Source organism: Ambystoma mexicanum, chromosome 10, assembly GCF_040938575.1.
Source record: "Ambystoma mexicanum isolate Mex_15411 chromosome 10, UKY_AmexF1_1, whole genome shotgun sequence".
Lineage (NCBI taxonomy): Eukaryota > Metazoa > Chordata > Amphibia > Caudata > Ambystomatidae > Ambystoma > Ambystoma mexicanum.
The window spans coordinates 1,138,448,626-1,138,473,767 of NC_090932.1; the positions used below are offsets into that span (position 1 = coordinate 1,138,448,626).

General features: G+C 50.6%; 1 protein-coding gene across 3 annotated transcripts in view; it reads left to right on the forward strand.

The window, feature by feature from the left end:
• The window catches only part of GGCX (gamma-glutamyl carboxylase), a 485,190-nt gene that overhangs the window by 335,574 nt on the left and 124,474 nt on the right, over nucleotides 1–25,142 (forward strand). For all 3 annotated transcript variants that reach the window (XM_069619048.1, XM_069619047.1, XM_069619049.1), the window contains 3 exons: nucleotides 4,423–4,554; nucleotides 5,556–5,707; nucleotides 20,340–20,509. In XM_069619048.1, coding sequence (XP_069475149.1) covers nucleotides 4,423–4,554; nucleotides 5,556–5,707; nucleotides 20,340–20,509 — 454 coding nt within the window. The remainder of the gene's footprint in view (nucleotides 1–4,422; nucleotides 4,555–5,555; nucleotides 5,708–20,339; nucleotides 20,510–25,142) is intronic.

A 25,142-nucleotide genomic window follows, 5' to 3' on the forward strand; every position in this document is an offset into this window, starting at 1 on the left:
GTTGTGCCGTCTGCAGTATCCTGTCTTCGTTGTGCATTAGGGACGAAATTCCACGCTTGTGGTGTGCATATCTCGGTAATGAATCTCACTTCGCCACGTACCTCTGGCTCTACCGTTTGCACATGCGGGCACCGGATTAGTGAGATGGTGTGTGCTCTCGCTGATTGTGTAGGATTTGGCGTGCCAGTAGGTTGGGTAAAATAATGCACCTTCAAAAAATTGTTCCCCCGCATCTGCTTGCTCTTCCGCCGATCTGTCTTTTATGGTCTGAGTTAGCCCCGCTGTTTGGCCCCTGCAAATGTCTGGTTAGCACACTGTTTTTCTCCCCTTCATCTGCTGCCCGCAGCTGCCTGAGGCCCGCCTTGCATTATGCTCTGTACCGTCTGCAGGCGGCTATATGCTTCTGCCTTTAAACATCTGCCTGTCACGGGCATCCCGGCCAGCAGTCACTCTCTTCTACACAGCTGCATCGTCCATCGTTATAAAAATGTAACGCGGCCAGCGTCTGCTGAAGGGTTCTTCGGGCTCGCTACAGTTACGTTTAAAGGCGCGATCGCTGTTCCTTTCTGTTTACCTTTATTATATTGTATTCGTTGAGTTTCGGGAATGCTGGCGTGCCACCGGCAGTATGTTTACTCTGCCAGTCCTCGTGTTTCTCCCACCAGCATCACAGGAATGGACACTGCTACAGTGTCCATTCTTCGTTCCGAGTAGATCGCCCGGTGCAGGGGTCCAGCCTCCCACGGTCTTGTGTGCTCTTTCCGGCTACCCTGTGGTCCTCCGGCTCATCCACTTATTCCACCGCTGCACATCAATGGAGAGTCACTGCCATACCTTCCCGCATCCAAGCTCGCTTGGTAATTTCAGTACACGCCCGCAGCAGCCTGAGCACAGATGCTTATCTTTGTGCTTCGTCTCTTTGTTCTTAGTTGATCGCCATTTTGGATCCTCTGCCTACGATCCGCGGCAATCTTCTTCGGGCTTGTTATTAGTGAGCCACGGTGCCATTCAGTTCTAAATTATTCTCCAGCTGTGCCGTGTTGTCTCACGAGCCTGCTAATTATTTTTTGCCGGTCATTGGCATCTTAGTATACAACTTCTGTCCGGATCATTGCAGGATCGGCCGGAGCTCCTCTGGATACACGTCCTCTTACATGGCTTCTGCCCTGTAGCCACGCCCCCTTCCTCTTGTATGCTTGTTTTAATTTGTCACAGGGTGTTCTTCCATCTGGGTTGATGGCTTGAAAGACTTGTTGGACGTCCCCCGTAAGTACTCTGGCTATGTCCCGGGTGCTGGGATTTTTATTGCCACCACCCTTTCCAAGTACACAAAGAAATCGGCCAAATACTCCCCGCTGCCCAACTTTTGTAACATGTCCGGTGGCACTGCGACCTTCTCTGTTCGTTTTGTAATATGTCCTTTGAAGGGTGGTAAGGGTCTCATGATGTTGCCTGCTGAAGGCCAGTTGGCCTTGAACCAAAGCCCTTAACAGGCCTTCCATGGGTGTTGGTGCTATGTCTGTGTCCCTGAGGCTGGATGCAGCTAGGTCAGCATCCTCTTCTTCCCTGTGAAGTGCTCTGGGTTTACGGCACTGCAGGAATGCTGGGCTAGTTGGGTGACCTGATAGCCTGCTTCCTCTGGCTTAGGCTAGCTTCTACTGGCTGGTTCTCTCGTGCCTCCCAGATCTGATTCATCAGGCTTTTTTGGGGTGCTTCTGCCAGTCTGTTTGGTTCTTTGGGAAAGTTGATCGAATCAGAGTATCTGCTGTTGCTGACTCACTGGAATTTTCTGATTCCTCTGACAGCAGATCCAAGCTGAGGAACTACATTCTACTCTGCTTTTTCAAACTCCCTCGGTCTAGCAGCTTGAGGCGTGCAGTCACTCAGGAGTATCCAGTCCCTCATCCATTTTCCTTTTTCCATGTACAACCTCTTTATCAGGGCTTGATGTATTCCACTTCTGCCACCATGTATCACAGATAGTCTCAAGAACATACCAAATCCCAAAAAGTTTAAGGGTGTTCATGAAAATTCTTGAGAGGCTCCAAGGCCTATCCATCACTGTCTCATTTAAAAGCAGCTAGATCTTCCCTAACCAAGGTGTCCCTATTCCCCAGTTAAGTATCTAGTGCTTTTTAACCCCTATTCTCCAACATCTGTCTCGCTGTCAACGAGGACCTAAAGATGTCCCCTTCTCTATCTAACCTTCTTTGGGGGCTTCTTATGTGGATTCTACACTAACCAAGGGTTTTGCCTTCCAGACACTGAAGCCCCACCATATCACCTTAGTTTCATGCCCAGATATTCCTCTCCATATGTCTCCTTAGTCTACTCCTGCTACCTCTGAAACTCTACCCAGCTTATGTCATCTCTTCCTGCATGTTCCCGCTGTCCCTCTGTCTCTACCTACAACTTACCTCCACCCTCTGATGTTAATCCTTCCCGTTCTCTCCCCTGGTGCTCCAATTACCCCCTCTGCTACTAGTCTCTCATCTCCACGCCTACACTCCCCTTACTTTCTACTCAGACACCCTTCTTATGTGTCAACTTCCACTCACATTCTACTCTTTCATGGACGCTCTTGCTCACCCACCTTGCACACACCCCAATACCCCCTGCTGGTCTGTTTCCCAAGACCAATCTTGCCCTGTCTTCCCTGTTTAGGAGGTTTCACAGATGGCAAAATGCATATGCCCTGCCCATTTCTACCACATGAGTCCCCCATGCCGGTGTAATGGTGGCACACATTGGAAAATGTCCCCTTTCAGGTTCTGTAGCCGCACTGTGGCTGAATTCAAGGTAAGTTCTTATTCAATTCTGCACTTGATGTCTTAGCACCACTATGCGGCATGTTTGCAGCAGTCAGTCGCTGCTATTTGCTTGTGGTGCGTGCCGGTAATAGTGGGTGGTACGCGCTGTTCTCTGCGGCTGCATAAGGCCTTTGTTGGTCAGTGTAGTGTTTCCTTCTCTTCATAAAATGTGCATTGAGCTTGATACTGGAGTGCTTTAACTGGAGGCACTGGTGGGCTTTTCTAGTGTGGGAGGTCTGCCCTGACCATGGCTGGATTGTGGCCTGCAATAAAAAGAAAAACTGGGCAGCATTTTTAGGGAGAGGCATGGGGTGATTGAGTCACAATGTTACTTTTCAGATGCATGCAGGAACGTGATGTGACGAGAGGAAGGAAACTGGGACCCTCTCATCAGCCACCTTTCCTCACTCGGGTAGGACTGGCTCTGCCTTCCATCCTGGTAAACCTCCCACCTCTGACTGAAAAGGGTTCCCATCTTGACAAGGACAGATTGCTGACCTTGTCACACCAGCTATCAAAAATATCCCTGTCCAGTCTGGAGATCCATTGCAAAACTACCAAACTGCTCCACATCATGCACATACACATTTCTAGGACACTAAACACCTCAGCAGTCCTATCCTCTTTTCCTCCTCCTTCCCTACTCTGCTAATCTCACAGTTGCTGTGATTGTTGTCTTGGACCCTTATGCTTCCTCTCGGCCCCTGACCACCCATACCCAATCTCCCCAGATTCTGTCTACCTTCAGCACTTGCTGCGGCACACCCTCTGCCCTGGAGGCTCATACTTTTCCACCCAGCTCCTGGCACTTCATCTGTGCCTCACCCACGAGCATGGACGCCCCAGCAACTACCCCACTGCCCTCTTCCTTGCTGCACTTGCACGTTCTGAATACTCACAAGACGTAGTTGGTTCGTACTTTCCCCTTCCCCCACTGTATTATTTTGGTGTATTTTAATTTACTTCAATCACATGTTCCCTCTCTGTTGCCCTGTGGGCGCTTTGAAACAGAATTTATTTGCTCTATAAGCGCCTAACAAGCAAACACTAAAAAGAAAATGCAGACTTGCACTTACTGATGAATGACTCTTGTAGAGAAATGAGCAACTGCCTCCACACCAGTTCCCATTGAAGCTCTGACAACCACTTGTTGCTTGAATATAAAAGCTTTTTTCGCTCTTTTACTTTAAAAGCAAAAAGTTTGAGAACTGGCCATCAGCGATTCATGAACAGCGACCAAAGAAATATATTTTAAAAACACAAAGCAAATATATGAAGTTAATATTTGCATTTAAAAAAGTGCAATGTTTCCAGCAAAAGGTTGTACATTTGTGTACACAAATTCTTTTGGTTAAAAACAAAAGTGTACATACTGTGGATTGTTAAACTTTTATGTGGTTCCATGGGATGAGGTCAGTGAGTGAAAGTGTGAAGCTTGAGCCCAGAATCATGTGATGCTGGGATTACACATGGCTTGTACAATGTGAGCACTGGGCTCCACACCGATGGGTGTTATGATGTTAAATCAGACTCAAGCCTCTGTCTAATTCTCATGTGTTTGTTTAGGATGTTACAGTAATTACTAAGGGTATTCTTATCCCATCTCTTTTAGGGCTACAACAACTGGACCAACGGGCTCTATGGCTACTCATGGGACATGATGGTGCACTCGCGGTCTCACCAGCATGTGAAGATCACTTATAGGGATGGCCTGACTGGAGAGATTGGTTACCTCAACCCTGGGGTAAGAGCAGGCAGTGCCACGCCTTGGACCTTGACAGATCCTTAGGGTTGGAGTTGTATAAGGAAATGCTAGCCGGGGTGGGCGAGAGTGGCATCTGTCCTGTGTGTGAAGCACCCACCCAGTGTCCTACACACTGACATTACATATGGCAAAACATGCCCATAGGTTTGGATGGAAGTGGGTTTGGGATGCAATAGTGCCATATCTTGTAGCCAAATATGAACTAGAAAAAAGAAAAGTGCTCCACATGAATTCATCTTCCACACTTACTACCCAACCCCCTTATGAAAATTCACAAGTATAATGACAGTAAAATAAATGATTGCATGATATGTCAGGTCTTGTGTGTTTGCACTGTGATTGTGTTAATCCCGTTGCTGTAGCATAGAAGGGGGTGGCAGCTTGGTGGATGGATGGACAGGCTCCTGTTCCTGGGATTCTCCTGTGGCTTCAGTATGTGGGCATGGAGGGTACACTGAGCTCATATTACTCAGTAGAGGTTAAGGGGTGCTGACCATGTCTACAAGGTTGGATGCTCACGGAGCTTGTTAATCAGTGTTTCCACTAAATGCAGTATGGAAACATGAGGGGGCACTAGGCTTGTGATGCACAGGTAGGGAGTAGCGTTAGTCAGGCATAGCTGCAGTGTTGGAGAATATGACACCGGGGAGAAGTGAAGCATTGCGTCTTCTGCGTTGGATATAACATGGCTCGTGTTTGTGGGTCCCCTGTGGCTGCGACTTGTGAGGGTAAATGCATTATGGGCTTTTTAGCTGAGGAAGGGAATGCTCTCTCCTGGCTACATTTCTGGGATTTAAGGGACACTGGTCTCCTTTGACTCCAGTTAAGGAGCTTCAGGATTGTGTGTTGTCTGAGCTTGTCTTACCTGGGCCTTCATGTTTGCCGTGGTGTTATGTGAGAGGATCATGGGCCTATTTCCTTGTGTACTCTTTAGATGATCTGTTACTGCATGTGACATACTCTCTTACTGGCACATTCAGGTTTTCACACAGACACGTCGATGGAAGGACCATGGAGACATGTTGAAGCAGTATGCCACCTGCCTCAGTGGACTTCTCCACAACTATAATGTGTCGGAGCCCGAAATCTACTTTGACATCTGGGTGTCCATCAATGACCGATTCCAGCAAAGGTCAGTCCAGATTGGTTACAATGCATCTCTTATAACCAAGTGAACAGCCAACGATTGGTGGCTGATAGGGCAGGCAATGTATTGGAACTGTGCAAAGGATGTGTGCTGAAAGCCACACACTCTCCATTCATGTAACTTGGAAGCCCTTTTCGAATCTCAGTCCCTGGGAATGTACAGCCTAACTGGGCTGCTCGAGCATCTGCTTTCATCCTCCTGTCCTCTCCCTTTCTCTGTTTGTGGATTCCTGTAACTGTTCAGAGAACGCATGAGCAGCACCATGGGCTTTCCAGGTTCAACCTCTCAGCTTTTTCAGCCCCTAAAGAATAAGTGACTGGAACAAGTGCAGAATGAAATATACACACATGTACATGAGTTGGACAGCCTGATGCTTGGAGACAGACTCCCTTGCAAAAATCAGAACTTTTTATGAAGTGGTAGTCTCCCACCTCCCCACCCGCCCCCCATTGACAGTGCTTCCCCAGAGGGCCCATACACAGAGAATCAGCACCTTAGGAAAAGACTTCCGATGCAGAAAGTGGTCTCCTGCCTCCCTCCTCCTCCCAACCCTGAGACAGAAACACTCCTTCTGGAAAGACTTGTATCTTCCCATAATGGATACCTATGTCCATCATCTCTACTCAGGCCTACTCGTCCTTTGAGTGCCTAGTTGGCAGACTCTCACTCCCCCCTAAATCTTCTCTCATTGTGGCCACCTTCTATCGGCCACCAGGCCAGTCCACTCTCTTCCTCTCGGAATGGGTTGACCTGGCCTCCTCTCTACTCCTCCTCCCAACTCCTCCTGATGGGTGATCTGAACATCCATCTGGACTCTCCTGACTCCTCAGGTCCTTTCCGCAACCTTAGCGACTCTCTCTCCCTCTCTATCCTACCCTCTGGCTCCACACACACTGCGGGCCACCCCTTGGATGCTCTCATCTCTACTGACATCCATCTCTCTATCCCTCTCACTACCTTCCTCTCTTGGACTGACCACTCTCTTCTCTAAACACACGTGAAGTTCTCCTCTCCTCTTGCAGCAACACACCCGGCACAGCCACTCGGCTTCAAAGTCACCAGACCCATGAAAAAAGTGACCGTGGCTGTCTTTGCCGCCACCTACTCTCCTCCACCCATTCCTTCAGCTGACTCCCACCCTGACACAGCCCTCGCCCAGCCCTCAATCTCTATATCTTCAACACGCTTTACACTCTTGCTCTTGTCATGAGGGGTCTGACTGAAGCCTTCCAAAAAGTGCAACTCTTGGTACGACTCTGACCTGCTGGCCTTAAACGCAAGTGTAGGGCAGCTGAGCGGAAATGGAACACATCAGGAGACTCATCTGACAAACTGGACTGCCGCCTCCTCCAAAGGCAATATCGACTCTGCATCCGCTCCAAGAAAAGAGTCTTTATTCAAGCCCTCATCTCTGCGGCATCAAACACGGCCAAACTTTTCAAAGTCTGCAAGGAACTGGCCAATCCTGCATCAGCCTCTTCTTCTGTCACACCAACTTTGGACTTTTGCTCGGCCCTGGCTGCACACTTCACCACAAAAACCCAAGACATCCTTTCCACCCTATCTTCCTCACCACAGCATACACCAACACCGGAGCCTCCCTTGGCACCCCTCCACTTACCCTCTCTTCTCTCACACCCGCCATACCTGGTGAGGTCACCAGACAAGTCGACTTATGAAGGCTTCATCCAAACAGGTGGACCCCTGCCCCCCAAAAACCATTAAAGACAATATGGACTCCCTCGAACCAGCCTTCGTTGATCTCTGCAATCTCTCCTTTTCCACTGGCGTTTTCCCAACTGCCTTTAAGCACTCCCTTGTGCACCCTCTGTTCAAAAAACCCTCTCGCGAGCCCTCCATTCCAGCAAACTACTGTCCTATCTCCATCACTCCTTTCCTGGGCAAAACCATGGAGAAGCTGTCTATCTTTCAGCTGACTCTATTGGTTGTTTCCATGACCATCAGTCTGGCGTTAGAGCACGGTTAACCACAACATCCTGATCGCACGTCTACGTGACACCCTGGGAATCACAGGTCAGGCTCTGGCGTAGTTAACCTCCTTTCTCTCCGACCGACCATCCCAGGTGGAACTCGTAGCCTTTCTCTCCTTTCACTATGGCCGGCCTCCCTTGGCCCTGTACCCGCACCCACCTGCGAGGCAAGAAACCCTGGGGTCATTTTTGACTCCACTCCCTCATTCTCCTCTCATATTTTGGACATCTCTAAGAAGTCATCTCAGGTACTCTACCCTTTCTCACTTTCCCCCAGCGGCTCACTGTCTCCAGAGACCTGGTTCTCTCTAGGCTGGACTACTGCAACAGCCTATTCCTCAACCTCCCTGCTTCTGCCTTGCGCCATCTGCAACTCATCCAGAACAGAACCGCAAGACTTATCCTTGGCCTCAAGCTGAGGGACCTCATGTCTCCGGTGCTGAAATCCCTTCACTGTCTCTCTGTGGCTTCAAGGATCAAGTTCAGGACCCTCTGCTTTGTTCGCAATGCTTTCTGGGGCCTGGGACCTACCTACCTGCAACGCTGCCCACCTAAATACTGTCCCTCACGAGCCCTCCGCTCATCTACCTCCAACCTTCTGCGAGTGAGCTGGTTCGAGGGGATTGGGTCCTCCGTCGTATTCCATATCTATGACAGTAATCACCACAGCTGTGCTGCTTTGGAAAATCTTTCGGCGCCGATGACGTCGATACGCCGCCCTCGAGGACCTCCTCCGACGGCCAACGTCACCGGATGTTCTAAGTAGGACGCACGACGCCCGTAGCCTCAGTTCCGTTTTTTCCGTGAACGTGTTCGCTTCAGAGATCCCGGCGCGCCTCGACTCTTAGGAGTTTCTGTTCTTTCGGTTCTTCAAACCTGTTCTGTTGTAAGAAGTTTTCGAGATGTCTTCCTCTTCTTCCACACCGCGTCCGGGCTTCAAGAAATGCAGGGACTGCGGGTCCAAGATGTCGGTGACGGACTCGCACGACGCCTGCCTCTGGTGCCTCGGGGAGGCCCACGACACAGATGATTGTGTCGACTGCCAGTCGCTTACGTCCAAAGCCTTGCGGGGGCGCAAGAAGAAACTGTCGGTCGGTAAAGTGTGCAAGCCCCGGAAGTCGAGGTCCACTGGGCTTTTCAACAGACGATTTGAGGGGTGACTCGCCGCATCGTCGTCGTAAGTCTAGGGGGTCTCGGTCCCAGAGTGGGTCCCGCCAATCCTCTGCCTCTTCGAGGCACTCCCGGAAGCGCCATCATCGGTCACCTTCCTCGTCCGAGGACTCCGCCCGTCGGCGGGTAGATTATCCCACCAAGCATGCGACTCCGGAGGAATGGGCTTCCTTCGGTAAGAAAATGCTGGCGATTCTTGAATCGCAGGGCACTGGTCCGTCTGCGCCTCCGAGTGGGGTCGGGCATGACCGTACTAGAGACACCGCTCGTACGCCTTTGGGCTCGGATGGTCAGCACGATTCGCGGGAAAGGTCCCGCTCGGACAAGGAGAATCGTCTAGTCATGCCCGTTTCAGGTCCCGGTCCTCGACGCGCTCGAGACCGTGTGCACCTGTGATGTCTTCGAACACGACGTTGACGCCTGTGGCGACGAGGTTGTCGAGGGACTCGCTCGATGCTCCACCTCCGAGGAAGTCGTCTACGCCATCGGCGCCCAGGCTGTCGAAGGACACGCTCGGGGCTCCTCCCTCAAGGCCTGTGTCGATGCCGTCGATGCTGTCGGCGCCGCGTTCTGCGTCAACGCCGATTCACTTGACACCCTCGATGCCTTTCGAGGCTGTTTCGACGGGGGTACCCCGGGGTACGGTGGAACCCCCTAGAAAGGCTCTGGCCAAGCATGGCTTTGTTCCCCATTCTGTGGCCACTTTCCACCATCTTGATTACATTTCAGAGGTAGATGAGGGCTCTGATGATGGCCTGGTTCCTGATACGGTGCCAGATGAGATTATCTCGGGACAAAGTCAGATTGAGGACCTGCGTCAGTCACTGCACGACGCCAGTGGTCTGGACACCTATCCGGAGGTGGAGTTTTGTAGGCCTGAGCCTGGCACCCATGCTGACTCCTCGTAAAGGCGCCTTATGTCAAGGGTCACTGACTAGTTGCGTGGTTTTCTTCAGGATGACCTCACGGATATCCTCGACCAAGGTCCACCAACTGACCCGGTACTGCCGTTCCATATGGCTCTACAGAGGAGGGTGGCGGTGGCGGCTTAGATTGCTCTGGAGAGTCTCCCGGCAGTGGGCAAGTCTTTGCCGTGAAAATACCGCCCAGCCAGTAGTGACCCCTGCTACTTGACCAAGCACCCCACTCCGGAGAGTTTGGTGGTGCAGGCGGCTACGGCCCCAGCAAAGCAGGCGTCTTATCCTACCATCCCTCCTGATCGGGACAACAAGCGTTTTGATGGTTGGGCGAAGAAAGTGTTTTCTTCAGGGGGTATGACTCTTCAGGCTGCCAACGCCGTATGTACCTTGTCACGTTTCACGCACATTCTGGAACTGTGTTTCCTTAGCGGCTGAACATATTCCCTAAGGGGACGAATGGGTTGGTTTTCTTGCTATGGTCCAGGATGGCAAGGATGCCATGTGTGAGGCCTTTCAGTCGGGTTTGGACATGGCAGATTGTGTCAGCCGGTCCATGTCGGCGAGCACCGTAATACGCAGGTTTGCGTGGTTGCGGAAGTCTGGGTTTGCTCCTGATGTACAAGCCCGGCTCCTCAACATGCCCTTTGATGGTGTCCATCTTTTGGCAGCAAGGCTGACGAGAGCCTTGAGGAGTTGCAGCGCTCAAAAGCTGCAGCGAAGTCGTTGGGCGCTGCAGTTCGCCAACCTCCGCCTTTTCGTCCTAGGGGACAGCAATGGAGGGGAGGTTCCTTTCGTTATTACTCGTCCTTTGGTAAAGCGAAAGGAGCTGCTAGTCAAAGGGGCCACCGTAGGAGTGCCAGAGGTGGAAAACAAGGTACTCGAGGTGCCAAGGCTGCTCGGGCTGTTGCCTCTTTGCTCTCAGGCAACGCCGCAGCCGCTTCAGCTCAGTCATGAGGCCATGTCCCATGGTTCGACAGTTGGGGGCTGGCGCAGCATCTTGTCGAATGGCGTGCCATTACTTCAGATGTGTGGGTTCTGGAGATCATAGCCCACGGCTACTGTCTTCCTTTCCGGCGGAGGCCTCACGACAATCCACCAGGGAACCTCTCTTTGAAGAGACCGGATCCGCTCCTTGCGCAGGAAATTCAGTCCCTGCTGGAGAAGGGCGCCATAGAACTGGTGCCTGTAGCGGAGAGGAACAAGGGATGGTATTCCCCTTATTTTTTGATTTCAAAGAAAGACGGAGGATTGAGACCCATCATGGACTTGCGCGGTTTGAACAAACTCCTCAGGAAGGACAAGTTCAAGATGGTTACTCTTTCTCAAGTCCTCCATTCCCTTCAACTTCAGGACTGGTTGGTGTCTCTCGACCTCAAGGACGCTTATTTTCATGTGCCGATCCACCCAAAGCACAAGAAGTACCTGAGGTTCGGGGTTGGCGACTCACTCTTTCAGTTTCGGGTCCTGCCATTCGGATTTACCTCCGTCCTGAGGGTCTTCACCAAGCTCATGGTAGTGGTGGCAGCGCATCTCAGGAAAGGAACGATTGGTTGATCAGGGCGCGCTCTCCCGAGCAAGTCTTGGATCGTCTGTCCGTCACCTGCCACTCCCTCCACAAGCTGAGCTTCTCCCTTAACTTAAAGAAGTCCCACTTGACGCCAACTCAGAGGATCCAGTACATCGGAGCAGTGCTCGACACGTCCCTGGGGCAATGTTTTCCTCCCCAGGTGAGGGCTCATCACATTCAGCAGATGGTGCAAAAGTTCCAACATGCCCAGAGTCTCCCTGCGTTCGAGTTCTTGAGATTGCTCGGCCTCATGGCATCCTGCATTCTTCTGGTGCCAGAGGCCAGGTTACGGATGAGATCTTTGCAATGGGCACTCAAGCTCCTGTGGTCTCAGTCCTCCGGCAGGATGTCGGACCCCGTTCAGGTGCCGCCCTCGGTTGCCCAGGACCTTCTGTGGTGGGCCGTCGAAGGCAATCTGATGAAGGGGGGCTCCATTTTGGCTACCCTGGCCGGAGGTGACGATCGTGACGGACGCATCCCTCACAGGATGGGGAGCTCATGCCAACGAGTTGACAGTCAGCGGTCGTTGGTCTCCGTCGGAGTCCAGACTCCATATCAATCTGTTGGAGCTCAGGGCTGACAGGCTTGCCCTGAAGGCTTTTCTGCCGACTGTCGTGAGGAAAGAATGTCCTGATTCTGACGGACAACACAGTGGCCATGCACTACCTCAACAAAAAGGTGGGGGGCAGGGTCACTTCCTCTGTGCAGGGAGGCGATGCAGCTCTGGTTCTGGGCAATCCAGCAGGAAATTTCGGTCTCTGCAGTTCATCTGGCCGGAGAAGAAAACGAGACGGCGGACGCTCTGAGCAGGCAGAGCACGATCTTTCACGAGTGGGAGTTGGTTCAGGAGATTCTCCTGGAGATCTTCGCCCTTTGGGGGACCCCTCAAGTGGATCTCTTCGCCTCCAGTGTCAACCGGAAGTGCGAAAGGTTCTGCTCGTGGGAATTTCCTCCAAGAGGAGCCTTAAGAGACGCGTTCGTGGTGGAGTGGTCATTCCCACTGCTGTATACGTTTCCTCCAGTCCCCGTCATTCCGCTAGTGTGGTGGAGGTTATGGAGGTTCGGTACCCGGATGATCCACATTGCTCCGGCATGGGCCAGGAGGACGTGGTACCGAGACCTTCTCGACTTGTCCATCTGCCCTCACGTCGTCTTCCCTACCGAGACGATCTGCTCTCATGGGAGGGGGGTCAGGTTCTCCATCCAGAGGTCAGATCCCTCAACCTTCACGCTGGGCTTCTGAAAGGTTGAGGTATAAGGATTGGGACCTCCCTGAAGACATGATGGAGGTGTTGCTTTCGGCCAGACGGCCGGAAACAAAGTCCCTGTACCGTTGCCATTGGACAAGTTCTGCCACTGGTGCAGGGTTAAGAATGTGGATTCTTTTTCACGTGACATTCCTGTGGTTCTGTCTTTTTTGCTTTCTTTGGCCCACAAGGGCCTGCAAGTGGGTACCATTAAAGGTTACCTGGCGGCGCTGTCCATATTTAAGCGCTCATCTAAAGAGTGTTCTTATTTTAAAATTCCTTTAATTTCTCAGTTTCTAAAAGGGCTCACTAATGTGTTCCCTCCGTCACCTTTCCAGGTGCCCGGTTGGGATTTGAACCTTGTTCTCAAGTTTCTAATGGGTGCTCCGTTTGAGCCTTTGCATTCCTGCCCTTTGAGACTGTTAACTCTTAAAACTGTATTTTTAGTCGCGGTCACTTCCGCTCGCAGAGTGAGTGAGTTACAGGCACTTTGAGTTGAGCCACCCTTCACTGTGTTTCACAAGGACAGGGTTGTCCTTAGAGTTCGTCCTTCCTTTCTTCTGAAGGTGGTGTTGGAATTTCATTTAAGCCAGAAGGTTATTCTTTCGGCATTTTATCCTCCTCCACATCCTGGTAAAGAAGAGGAGAGGCTCCATAGGCTGGATCCTAGGAGAGCTTTAAGCTTTTATATTTCACGCATGTCCCCGGTCAGAGTGGATGATCAACTCTTTATTGGTTACGCTGGAAGGCATTTGGGACAAGCTGTTACTAAGCAGACTTTGTCTCGATGGATTATCCTGGCAATTTCTGAATGTTACCGCTTGGCGGGTAAGGACCCTCCGATAGGCTTGCGGGCCCATTCTACCAGGGGTATGGCTGCCTCTACTGCCCTGCAGAGGGGTGTTCCTATTCGTAACATCTGTGATGCAGCCACCTGGGCTTCGGTCCATACTTTTGTACGTCACTACTCCCTCGATTGTGTCTGTGGGCAGGATCTGGCCTTTGACAAGGCGGTCCTTTACTCTGCAATTTGATTAGGCATTCTAAATGTCTATCTTCTGAATTCTTTTTCCCACCTCCTTACGTTGGTACTGCTTTGGGAGTCTGTCATAGATATGGAATACGTTGGAGTACCCAATCCCCTCGAAGAACAAGTTACTCTTACCTGGTAACGTTCTTTCGATGGGATGGTCCGACGACGTATTCCATATCGCTCCCTCCCTGCCTTCCCCGCTACAGAATTTCTTATGCGATTGCAGCTTACGTTTCCGCAAGGCTTTGTGTGGTCAGACTGGCAGAAGACTGGTGCCACACGTTCTGGGAAAAAACTACAACTGAGGCTACGGGCGTTGTGCGTCCTACTTATAACATCCGGTGATGTCGGCCGTCGGAGGAGGTCCTCGAGGGCGGCGTATCGACGTCATCGACGCAGGACGCAGACTCCGAAAGATTTTCCGAAGCAGCACAGCTGTGTTGATTACTGTATTAGCTATGGAATACGTCGTTGGACCATCCCATCGAAAGAACGTTACCAGGTAAGAGAGTGACTTGTTCTTCTCCAAGCAGAGATTTGGAGGGAGATCCTTATCCTCAGCAGGTTCCCTCCCTCTGGAATAGCCTCTCTACTGCCCTCTGTCTTGAACCGGATCTTCTTAAGTTCTGGAAATTCGTCAAGACCTTCCTCTTCTCCTCTTCCTTCTCCCTCCCTCGACCCTGCTAACCTTGTATTCTGCTCTTTTTCCCTCTCTCCCTTCTCTTCCTTACAGCTTGCTGACTGGCCGCTTGGTGTACCTCCTAGTCCCACAGGTCCCTGGCATCCCTGCCAGTCCTTTCGCACTTGCCTCAGGGCCCCCCGACCCATACTCTCTGCATCTCTGCACTTGAGAAATAACCCAAGAGAGTGTCTCTCTCTGCACTTACCCCAGTCTTCAACGACCGGGTGCACTTGGACCTCCCCCTCCCTGTGATCGTCTGTGCACTTGCACGACCCTACTCGTACGTCCTTCCCCTTTCCTCCAGACTGCATGGGCGTCCCTTCCAAGGGACGGGAGACGGAACCTTTTTCACCAGAAAAACCTTCTTTCCCTTTAAATTTAGAGGTGCTCAGGGGTGCGGCCCTGGGAGCATGTGCTGCCCTGACTGCGCCCTCCGGCGCCACACCCCAGTCCTCTTTTCTGTGTCGACTGCAACGTTCCAAATTCACCAGCGCTCCTGGGTTTGGCTTCGGCCTTGTAATTCCATGCGCGGATACTTCTTCTCTTCTGTCTTTTTTTATCATTCAGGTACTCGGTCCTCAGGCGTCACACTCCTCCCCGGTGCATGTCGACTTCTACAGGGTTCAGCAGGTGTCCATCCTGCAACTGGCTCTTTCCAACTTCAGACCCCCACGCCCTCTGCCTACGTTGCCTTGGCCCAGACCACGGCTGGCAAGCTTGTACCGCGTGCAGCGCGTTTCCTCAAGGTCTCTGAAGAACAGACTAGCCAGCTTTTCCAGAAATCGCCTCCAGAGGACCTAAAGGACTTTGTCTATCATCGATCCAGGCCCAAGGTAGGGCCACTCTTTCTCAGTGCACCCCGCAAGCGAGAATCCTTTCCAGGGACTCACCTGTGCGGCACAACCGCTCAGGTTCTCATACCAGCACGAGTACCAAGGCTAAATCAGCTACCAGCCGGCAGGCCGCGGGGTCAGTTGATCCTCTTTGTGACAGTGCTGAGGGACCGGAAGGGGCCACGCCATAATACCGGCAACATGTCAGAGGGGGTGCCTATACGCAGTACTACCGGCAGATCCGCTGAGGGCGAAACGCCTACCAGGTCTCGGCCTGAGGTCGAGGCCCCATGATCCACACTCAAGTGTCCTGGATGGGGCTGGGTCCAGTGAGCCAAGCAACACGACGCAGGCATGTGGAAAGCAGCTCGACGAAATGGCTGCTGTGCCAGACATTTCTGACATCTGCCCAATACCGCACCAAAGCAGGGAGCAGGTGGAGGCACGTGTGTCAAGGTGGGACTGGTATCAATCAGGTATGTGGCCTACAGCCTACCCTTCACTTGCACAGGGCAGGTTTGTGCTGCGTCTGTATGGGCAGGGTACGCAACGACTTCAGCAGCTGCCCGCTACCCCGTCAATATCGACTACCACCCCTCCAGCCTGTGAGGACAGATTTTTTTAAAGGTTCCTCAGGCTCATGAAATCTCCTCGGATGGGGGTCATCGTCGGGGACGTGCTCCTGCAAATGACTGTGGCGCCACAGGCGCCCTGTGCCCCTTTTCAGACTCCGCCCCCCGCTCCGGCCCATCAACCGATTGTGCAGACATGAGAAGAACAGCCTGGCTCTGTGCTACTAAGTTCAACCCGGATGTCCAGGAACGCATATTAGACCTTCCGTTCGAAGGGGGTGACCTCTTCCATTCCACTACGAATGGGGAGCTGGACAAAAAGAAAAACAGCTCACAAATGGCCAAGTCTTTATCCATCCTTACAAAGACCACGCCTAAAACGTACACCCAGTCACAGCAGCGCCTGGAAAAAAGGGGCGTACATACAGAGGGTTCCGCAGCTTCCAAGAGCGGATGTCCAGGCAGCATGACCGTTCGCCGACCCAACATCGGCGCAAACAACAAAAAGTGAGGGAGGAGTAAGGGTTTTTTCCAGTCTCCCTCTGCAAGAGCCTCAGAGGGAAAGAAGGCATGATACGCCCCTCCGGGTCCACGTGTCTCCAGTGGGCGGCAGGCTTGCCCTCCATGCACAGTTCTGGTGCCAGAATTTTGCGTACTCCTGGATCCTCTCCGTAGTATCCACGGGGTACCGCCTACCCATACCAGCTTCTTCTCCCTCTTCCCCTCCACTCCCACAGGTTGGGACAGCAACTCTTTTGGCAGAGATCCGGTCGCTCGTCGAGAGCCAGGCAGTGGCGCAAGTGCCAGCCTCTCTGCAAGGCTTGAGCTTCTACTCCAGGATTTTCACCATTCAGAAAAAGAACCAGGCAGTCCTGAGAGTTGCGCTGGACCTTTCCACCCTCAACCTCTCCCTACCTCTACAAAAATTAAACATGGTTACGCCGGCTTTAAAAGCGTCGACATTGTGCAGGGGAGACTGGATGTGCTCCCTGGATCTGAAGGACGCGTACTTACACGTCCGATTTGGCAGCCTCATTGTTCTTTTCTACGATTGAGGATCATGGGCTACCGTTTCCAATTAAGGTGCTTCCCTTTGGCCTCAACTCGGCCCCCAGGGTCTTTACCAGGCTGATGAATACAGCGGCAGCCCTCCTCAGGGCCACCACATCTATCCGTACCTCGACGACTGGCTCGTCTCATCGGGGCTTAATCTCCAGAAGCAGTGCACTGCACCTCTCACACCCTCATAAACACACCTCACGATCTGGGCTTTTCGCTCAATCTCAAGCTGCAGCCTACGCAGACTCTGACCTTCTTGTGCCTCAACTGAGACACAGGCTCCAAGAGAGTTTTTCCTTCGGAGGACAAGATCACGGACATCAAGAGGGCCACTGCACACTTCCTCAGCAGAGAAGTGACATCGGCCTGGTGGTACCAACACCTACTGGGTCTCATGGCAGCGGTCCTATTGGCCGTCCCCCACACAAAACTCAGATTGAGGAGGATACAGCTGCACTTCGCAGAATCATGGAACCAGGAACGGGGCTCTCAGGTGGGAGATGATCATCGTTCCTCTTTCTCTTCACCCGGACCTCACATAGTGGTCAAGGGACTGAAACCTGCGGACGGGCAAGCCCTTCCGGCAACCTACACCGCAGGTCACCATCACTACCGACTCCTCTCTCGAGGGATGGGGGCCACCGTGGACACCCATCGCGTTCATGGCACCGGGACCTGGCAGGAACAGGAGTACCACATCAGTTGGCTGGAACTGAAGGCAATCTGGCTAGGGCTCAGAGCCTTCCTACTGGTTATCGTGGGCAAGGTCGTCCTCATTCAAACAGAAAACTTGACCAGCATGTTCTAAGTCAACAAGCAGGGAGGTACCAGGTCCCCTCCACTGTGCAGACTGGCAGTCAGCACGTGGGAATGGGCGCTGGAGAACATCTACCTCACGGCCATGAACCTGCTGGGGGAGTCCAGCCTGGAGGTGGACAGGCTCAGTAGACTGGGAGCAGACAATTGGGAGTGGCAGCTAAACAACCTCGTACTGCTGGAGATCTTCAGCAGATGGGGTCACCCCCAGGTGGACCTCTTTGCCTCCTGGCACAACAGGGGGTGCCAACAGTTCGCCTCCTGGCAGGGGCAGGGCTCCGGCTCCCTGGGCGACGCATTTCAGATTCAGTGTAACGGCATGACCGCATACGCGGTCCCGCCCATGCCGCTGATGAACAGGGTTATATGCACGATCAAGGAATCTCACCAACTCAGCGTCATTCTGATAGCTCCATGGTGGCCAGCCAGACCATGGTTCTCTGAGCTGCTCAACCTTTCAGAGAGGCCTCCCATTCGTCTTCCGACGGGCCCAGCAAATCTTCTGGCGCAACAGGGGGGCATGGTCATCCACCCCGCACCACAGAAACTAGCCCTCAGTGTGGTTCCTGAGCAGGTCACGCTAGGACACCTCAGCCTGTCTCCGGCTAATCTAGAGATCATACCGGCCCCTAGGAGCAAAGCTACTAGGGCCCAGTACAAGAGCAAGTGGACCAGGTTCTGTCACTGGGCAGACTCTAAGCATATCAACCCCCTTGCATGTACATTGGACGACGTCCTCTCCTCCTCCGCGCACCTCGCCCACTTGGGCATACAGGCAGACACTTGCAGCACTTACTTAGCAGCCATTGGGGCCTACAGAAACTCTGAGGAAGAGGTCTTCTCTTCCAACCCGATTGTCAAGAAGCATCTAACGGGACTCGCCAGACTCTACCCGCCCATCAAGAGGCCCCACACGTGTTGGGACCTCAATATAGTATTGGATGCCCTGGCGCACAAACCTTTTGAGCCAATGGTGTCCACGAACATCAGGCTGGTCACCATTAAGACGGCCTTGCTAGTCGGCCTCATCTTGGCTCGCAGGATAAGCGAAATCCAGGTGCTGGTCGCCTCAGAGCCCTAAACTACGTTTCAAAGAGATAAAGTAGTTCTGCGGCCACACCCAGCATTCCTACCTAAGGTGCCTTCCTCATTCCATCTAAATGAAGAAATAGTGCTGCCTATGTTTTTTGCTGAGACCAAGGACGAGGCAGAGAGTTCTGCACTTCCTGGATGGCAGGCGTGCCCTGAAATTCTACTTGGACAGGAGCAAGGGCTTCTGCAAGTCGGACGCAATTTTTGTCACCTTTGGCAGATCAAGACCAGGATATCCGGCCTCCAAGGCCTCAATAACCTGTTGGATGGTCTCGGCCATCAAAGAAGCTTGCCAATGACAGCATAAGCCACTTCTGGCCAAAATGCACGCCCATTCGGTCAGAGTCAAGACAACGGCCATCGCATTCCAGCGGCATGTCCCCTGGCAAGTCATAAGCAGGGCGGCCACATGGGCCACCCCTTCGGCTTTCTGAACGCACTACTGTTGGTATGCCGGCTCTAGATCAGACATGGCTTTCGGACAGGCGGTTCTTAGAAACCGATTTTCTTAAGGAGGGTCTCCTCTCCACCCTGGGGCTACTCAGTTGTAATCCCCCATGCAGTATGGAGGAAAGGGGACGGGACGTAAGAGTAATTTTAAGTTACTCACCATAGTTACTAACATACTTAGTCCCCTTTCCTCTATAAGTCCCATCATCCTCCCCCCTTATAAAACTGGTGTCATTAGGCAATGTTAATCTATTGTCGACGCGTCTATGGGGACTGAGGTGTGGCGCAGGAGAGCAAAGTCAGGGCAGCGCATGCTCCCAAGGCCGCACCCATGCATGCCTCTAAATGTAAAGGGGAAGAATGTTTTTTTCTGTTGAAAAAGGTTCTGTCTCCCGTCCCTTGGAAAGGACGCCCATGCAGTATGGAGGAAAGGGGACTAACGGTGAGTAACTTATAATGTACGCACCGTGCCGGAAGATTGTCTGTCTGTTCTCCCTTGTCTTCACCCCCTTAATTGCACTGGAAAAACAATTCAGAATCGCTGGAGGGCCTATTTGCTGTATCTCAAACTGTTCAATGTATTTTATGCACTAACTCTGCCTGTGCAGACTTTTATTGTCTCAGAATTTCTGAGTGACTGTTTTTTTTTCTCCTTGTTCCCACCCTACTTGAGCACTTTGAAACAATTACCTGTGTATAGGCGCTTTATAAATATACCATAGCATACCATGCAGTCACACAAAGACACAAAGACATAAAGACACATAAGTGCCTATTTATAGACCCCCATCTTCTGGCTAGTTTAGCTGAATGCAGACTTAGAAATCCATGACACATCCTCAGTTTGCCTCACGTGGTCCCAGTGGGACCCAAAGCACTTGAGCATGTAGCGAAGTATAAAAACAGACAATAGGCATGCCCCAACGAGCAGAAATAGTGCAAAATCATCGAAGTGCATCTGTTGAAGTGCACCAGACCAAACACACCAACCGAAATTCTAAAAGCCTTGATGGTAAGGGTGAAATGTGCTGTGCTGATCTGAAAGATGGGCTGGTGAAAGGGTATGCATCTCCGGCCTTGCATCATCTTGTCTACAGTCAATGAAAGAGTACTGGTTATCCTTCTCAGTCACCATCTCTCCCATTGTTTATACCTGTTGTGATTGGTTTGCCTTTTCCTCGACAGACTGTTCGACTCAAGGGTGGACATCGTGAAGGCTGATTGGTCCCCGTTCAGAAGAAATACCTGGCTGATGCCGTTATTGATTGACCTGTCGCCTTGGAGGCTAAAGTTCCAGGAAGTGGAAAGTACGCTCGATAACCAAACTGAAGTGGTGTTTATTGCAGACTTTCCAGGTAATTGTCTTGTTGGATGTTAGTTTAGGTGACCTTGGACGTGTTTTAAAAAACGATGTTTCCCTGACCCTAAACTGTGCCCTCATTTCTGAAGCCTTCTGTTCGTACGTGGAGGTCTCTCAAATTTCACAGCACTACTCTACCCCTCTCTGACCCCAAGCTGCGCTCTCTTCTCAGCGCTACCGTGGCACAGGCCTTACATTTACAGAATCCATTCTGAGTTCTGCCTGTCCTAGGGCCTTGTCCGCCCCACACGTCTCACATCCCCCAAAGTCGCTTACATCAAGCTCTGTTCTCCAATTCTACAGTCTCATTGGTCCAGGTCACCAAAACCAAGCTGAGATTTTGACATACAAACAAAAGAGCAGTAAGTCCACTTTCTATTGATTTAATTGTTTTGACTTGGAGGTTGACTCTTGGTTTTAGATTGTCATGGTCAGCAATCCCCCCTCCCCCAATCACCTGTTCTTCCTTGATCTTGTTTTAATTGGGCACCCACCACAATCCAGTTTTTCTGCCCCGTACAGCCTCTGATTAATTCATTTCTCCTGCTCTTTCTCCTCAGATTTTTTTTACAACCCTTCATAAGATTCTCTTAGTCAATCTAGGGTATTGGTTATTTAATGGGGCAACCCTTTACCCTGTCCACCTGGGGCCCCTTCCTTAACTTTCAGTTTCTGCCCACACCACTACTGTTGCTACCTGACCTCCCTTGTGCTGAGGGCACCTACAGCTTCTTTTCATCCACACCTCACTTCACTCTTCTTTCAACTCAGCAAGCCTAAACAGCATGCTACGTCACCTTGCCACAAAACGATTCAGCGGCTGGGAAGTTGTTTATTATTTTTGTGCTGGCTATTTTGGCGACTTTTTTTACTTTGTAATAATTTCTAGGATTATAAATCTTCATTTCAGGAATTTTAGTGAACTCAAAATAAATTCAAACTGTTCTATAATTCCTGAAATATGTGGCTCTGTAATTGATTACATTGTTTAAATAAAGGCAACACAGTGGGATTTTGCAGCACCTTTTCTCGTTATACAGCAGTTTATCTTTTTCATTAAAGTATTTTCACAAGTTAGTTATTTCTTAGCTGCAATATGTGATCATCTTTTAATTCATATCTAATTTACAAAAAGCTCAAATTCAGATTCTAAAACTTGACTTGAATGGGAAAGCTGTCTTTCTCACCAAGAGGTTTTGTTGTTGAATAAATCATTTGGTAGGTCGATAAATTATTTTTATTTTGGTGATCTCACGTTCAGGCCCTCTTTTAAACCTGATTCCAAGCTGAAATGATGGAAACACATGGGCACATGCCATGAATTCCTATGTAAAAATGGCATCAATCAAGTTATAAAAGGTAAACTTATTTTCTTTATTATTTTTCACAAAAAGAATCTTTGGTTTTATGCATTTCCACACTATCAAGATTCAAGCGATGAGTCACATCCCACTACTCTTCTGCTGGTTTCTCTTATAATCTTTGTTGGCTTTCTCAAGGATGCAAACAATCTAGTTGTCGGTCAGTCTCCACGAGATCCTCTTTGCCAAGCTAGTTGTAAAGTTCTTACGGCCACAATTCTTTGTGTCAGTCAAATGATCATTCGCTTTGTCCTGTTTAGACTACCACAGGGCCCTGAGCTCTACTTCTAAACATGCCGGCTAAATGACTGTTCACTCGTTTAGTTTTTCAAAGCCAGTATCTTAGTCTTTGGACTATGCTCCCCAGTGTGAAACTTGTATTATTCTTTAGTTGTCAAACCCTTCTTAGACTGGTGTTCCAGCTCTGGACCTCACTTTCCAGCATGTAATTCAAATACTGTTTTCCCCTGTCCGGCTTTCTTAAACCTACACTGGAGTGTTGCACTATAGTTCAGAGTAGGTATCTTAGGTGGCTCTTTACTTGGTTAGACTGTCCCTGGACCTTTTTACTACATTTCCCAGCTTGTAACTTGGATGGCTTCTATGTTCACTGTTCTTTGCAGCATATTTCACAGCCTGCAATTCAAATATCTTGTTTCTGTCATTGTCATGACCACTGTGAGGGGGCACAAGTTGTGCCACAAGCTGGCTCCCACCAGATCACTGAGGGCCTTAAAACCACTGCAAAAGGGCTCGTAGAGCCAGTCCTGGCACCTTTGGCACCAGGCTCATATGTAGTAAGGAAGGGCTGTTCAAACTAGGTCTCATTTATGTACATGGCCCTTTAAATCCAACATGGAAGCACCCACACAGTCTAGTTCTAATACCAAGCCATGGGGTCTAGTGTTTTGGGTGTGGCAGGCCTGGAACTACTTTCCCTGGTACTACTTTACCTGGGCTATATCAACCACACCCTGACTGCAGAACACGCTTCATGTTATTCTGCAACCAGCACCGTGACACTCACCGTGTCCAGCTCCTGGTCTTCAGCATCTTCCTGTAATCCTACAAGAACAAGATTATTCTGTTTTACCTGAGAAAACACCATCCAGCACTCAGCATCTCAACTGAGCTGCAATCTGTGGAAACTGAGAGAAGAAGAAACTTCACTCACCTGTGAGTACTAGTTTAAGGACTTCTGGCGAACCACTACCACAGCTGCTGTTCAAACATTGCGACCTGCAATAACAAGAAAGGGAAAAACAATATTAGAACGCGCGCTTCCAAAACATCGAATTCCATCAGTCTTACCTGAATTCCATCGCGCTACGCCACGCTTCCATCCGGAGCACCACAGCAACATCTGCCATCTGCAAAGGAAAAGACATATTCAGGTTTGCTTTCAATATTAAACAACCGCACAGCGCTGTACTTACCATAACGGATTACGGGGGCCTGTTTTTCATTGCGCTCTCATCCACTCGCAGCACCACAGCAGCCTGTGAGGAGGAGGAGGAGGAGGAGGAGGAGGAGGAGAAGAAGAAGAAAACACAGGTTAGCTTTAAAGGACAATAAAGGCGCTGCGCTTCGCGTTTTCTCTTGCCTAGAAACGTGCCTCTCCATCCGGCACGCCAGCATCGAGACCTTCGCACCTGAAAAGGAGATAAAGACATTAACCAATTCCCACCCTAAACAGAACACAGACTTACAATTAACAAACCTACCTTCCTACCAGCAGATTCAGGGTCACAGCAGGCCTGGGCCCAAGGAAGGCGTACTGCACCAGTGAAGCAACTCTGGCAGCTCGCCAACAAAGTCAAGCGCCTCTGCACAAGAAACGCAGGACAGATAGCTCACCCCACAAATAACTAAGATTCATTATTCAGCACTGGGCATCTACGCATCCAGGGTTCCAGATCTCAGAGCCTTCCATATGCCCCTGGGGATATCAGGTGAGCGTAACAGTCATTGGATGGTTGTCTGCCTGCAACTGAAATAGCTCCTCAATCCCTCATCAACTGTTTAGTTTTTGAACCACACTTCACGGCACGTTATCCCCATTGACTACTAATACTCATTTTCTCTCTCGCCTTGACCCTTGGTTCCTACCTCACACCTTGGGATAGTCCCACCCCCTCTTTGGCACTCTTCTCCTTCTCCCCATCCTCTGGGGCTGTAGCTTAGTGCTGACTCTCTCCTCTCAGTAGTTTCTCTGTGACCCCTTTCCCTCCACTCTTGCATCAGCCCTTCAGCTCGCCTCACGAATGCAAGTCTGCTTCATTTGTTAACCGTGCTACTGTGACAGGCTCCTTGCTGGCGGCAGCTCTAAGGATCACTTCTCCCCTCTTTGGAGTGGCTCCTCATCTCTCTCTGCATCTCTTCATGCAGCCCTCCAGCCCCTCATCTCTTAAGGATGTCTGGCACTTCTTCTGTGGTTACCACAGGGATATCTCCTTCTTCCAGTCTTCACCCATTTGATTTGGCCACGGCTCTGATCATGTGGTCCAAGGAATAGAAGACCTCTTCACAGTTCATCTTTTTATGCTCACATGTTTGCGCTTTCTCACGCTCCGCTTTAGGTGACCTTAGGTTAGCTGCTTCTGGTACTACAGCCCGATGGCCCATCTTTGACATCTAGCTGATGAGCTCTTCAAAGCGACCAAGCTAATGTGATCGCCAGGTACTACTGCCTCCAAAGACCCACACTTGAGGCAGTTTTTGTACAACATCCTGTTGAGGACTGTACACGCACTAAACCCAGAAGATAGAGGTGTTAACGCACCCAACTAAAAAGGGAGGCCAAACATCTCTTAAAGGTAAGTTCCATGGCAGATCGACAAAGCTTAACTCTCAAGTATAGGTAGTAGGCTGAAAAAATGAGTCCACACATTTATCCATGGAAACATACACCACACTGATATACTGAAACGTATATACATGTATCATGGTACATGCGTAGATCTGTATTAGTTCAAATAAGCACAAGAGCACATAATACACAGTATTGAAAATACACAGAATATGTATAAAAACAGTAATGTCTTTCAGGACTCTCTGCACCTCCTATATTTTAATGTGGGTAGATTATCAGATAGGCACAGACATTGTGACCAGGTAAGGGAGAGAGCCAGGCATTGTAACAAGAGTTAAACATCCCAAATGCCTTCAAATCAATTTTACAATGTCCAAAGGACACACCGCACTATTGCGGTGTATGCTAGTTAATAAACCTGGTGGTAAGCATACAACACAATACAAAGGGTTGGA